At 33.4% G+C, this 1,574-nt stretch overlaps 1 protein-coding gene across 1 annotated transcript; it reads left to right on the plus strand.

The window, feature by feature from the left end:
* Positions 1-255: 255 nt before the first annotated feature.
* Positions 256-660, plus strand: LOC111373690 (RING-H2 finger protein ATL7-like). The gene has a single exon (XM_022996255.1). The coding sequence runs from the start codon at positions 256-258 to the stop codon at positions 658-660; it is 405 nt and encodes a 134-aa protein (XP_022852023.1).
* Positions 661-1,574: the final 914 nt, after the last annotated feature.

Raw genomic sequence — 1,574 nt, forward strand, 5'->3', positions numbered from 1 at the left:
TAAACAACATCAGCCATTTTTTAGTATCTAAAGAAGATCCCACATTAATTATTAACTTTTTAATGATTAAAAAGGAATTCATATATAACGAAACCGTTAATCACTAAGAGCGTTGAATTAAACTATAGAAAACGAGTATTACTATTTATTTCCTTGTAGAGACTCGCACAAACTAGTATATAAATACCACTGTGCATTGCAATTTTTTGTCTGCTCTAATCTTTCCGTCTCCCTTCTTCATCGTCTTCCTTAAAGATGCCTGATATTTTGTACCTTTTACCATTTGTTTTCACCTCAACTGTGATATTTTTGTTGATTCAATATTTGTTGAAAAAGAGGGGGAATGGATATGCAGAATCGGAACAAAATGAGCTGCCAGTCGTAAATGGTCAACCACCGCCATCGCCACCATCATCACCAACTTCAACTCGATCCCAGATGACAAAAGGGAGCATGGATGAAATAGTCGTCGATATTTACATCGAACAAGAAGGTAGAGATCATGAATGCTCTATCTGTCTATCTGAATTCAAAGACCAAGAATTGTTCCAGTGTCTTCCGGCATTCAACCACGGATTTCACTTCAAATGCATCAAAACATGGTTGGATATTAGTCAAACCTGCCCATTGTGCCGCCGGAGTACTGTCATTGAACCATGATTCTTGTTTTTCTTATATTACAAATCTTGAACTTTTTCTTTCGATTTTGATCCTAGAAAATGAACACGATGTTTAGTTTCTGAAAGTTACTGGAGTGAGAGATGTTTTCACCGTACGAAGTGTAGTTATGAATGAAGACACATCAATAAAGTTTTTTTTTTGTTTATTTTATTGTATTGTCTTTTAATTTTGTGACAAATGAATCGCGTCCTCTTCGATTTTTTTTTTCCAAAAAGCTCCGTTTAGGTAGAAAATAATTTATAAATTCAGTTCAAATCAAACACTAATTTTAAATTGTGATGAGCACGATGTAAATGTACACGTGTAAATTTACATTTACATTTACTTTCACGTGTAAATTTGCATTTAGTTTCACGATTTTCACGATGAACACGTGCACATTTACATTTACATCGTGTCCATCGTGAAAGTAAATGTAAATGTACACATGTAAATTTACATTTACTTTCTAATAAAAGTAAAAGTAAATGTAAATGTAAATGTGTCGTGTTCATCGCGAAAACAAATATGAAAACACATTACAACAAAATTGACACCTGTAAGTGTCGAAAGATGGACAGAAGATCATTGAATACAGAGATAGAGGGCCAAGCATGAGCAAAATCAGTAGAACTCCTAATAGCATTTTGGAAGCATAGGTAAAATTATCAAGCAAACTGCAATTTTAATTGTTCAGAAGAATGCCGGAATACGTTCTAGTTGACATTCATATGGTCAACACGATAGAATACAAAGAAATCATAAAGTGTATGAGAATGAGATAAGGATCTCAACACAACTAACCTTATTAGAACTTTGTTGTCCACTAAGAATTTCTCTTCCAACCTTTTGAGCTGCTTTCTCAAAATTTTCAATTTTCTAAAGGAGAAATAAACAACATCAGCCATTTGTTA

This window comes from Olea europaea, unplaced genomic scaffold (genome assembly GCF_002742605.1).
Source record: "Olea europaea var. sylvestris unplaced genomic scaffold, O_europaea_v1 scaffold1154, whole genome shotgun sequence".
Classification (NCBI taxonomy): domain Eukaryota; kingdom Viridiplantae; phylum Streptophyta; class Magnoliopsida; order Lamiales; family Oleaceae; genus Olea; species Olea europaea.

Excerpts from the sequence above, each read along its gene's own strand:
- LOC111373690 (XM_022996255.1), top strand. The coding sequence starts at position 256 with ATGCCTGATATTTTGTACCTTTTACCATTTGTTTTCACCTCAACTGTG.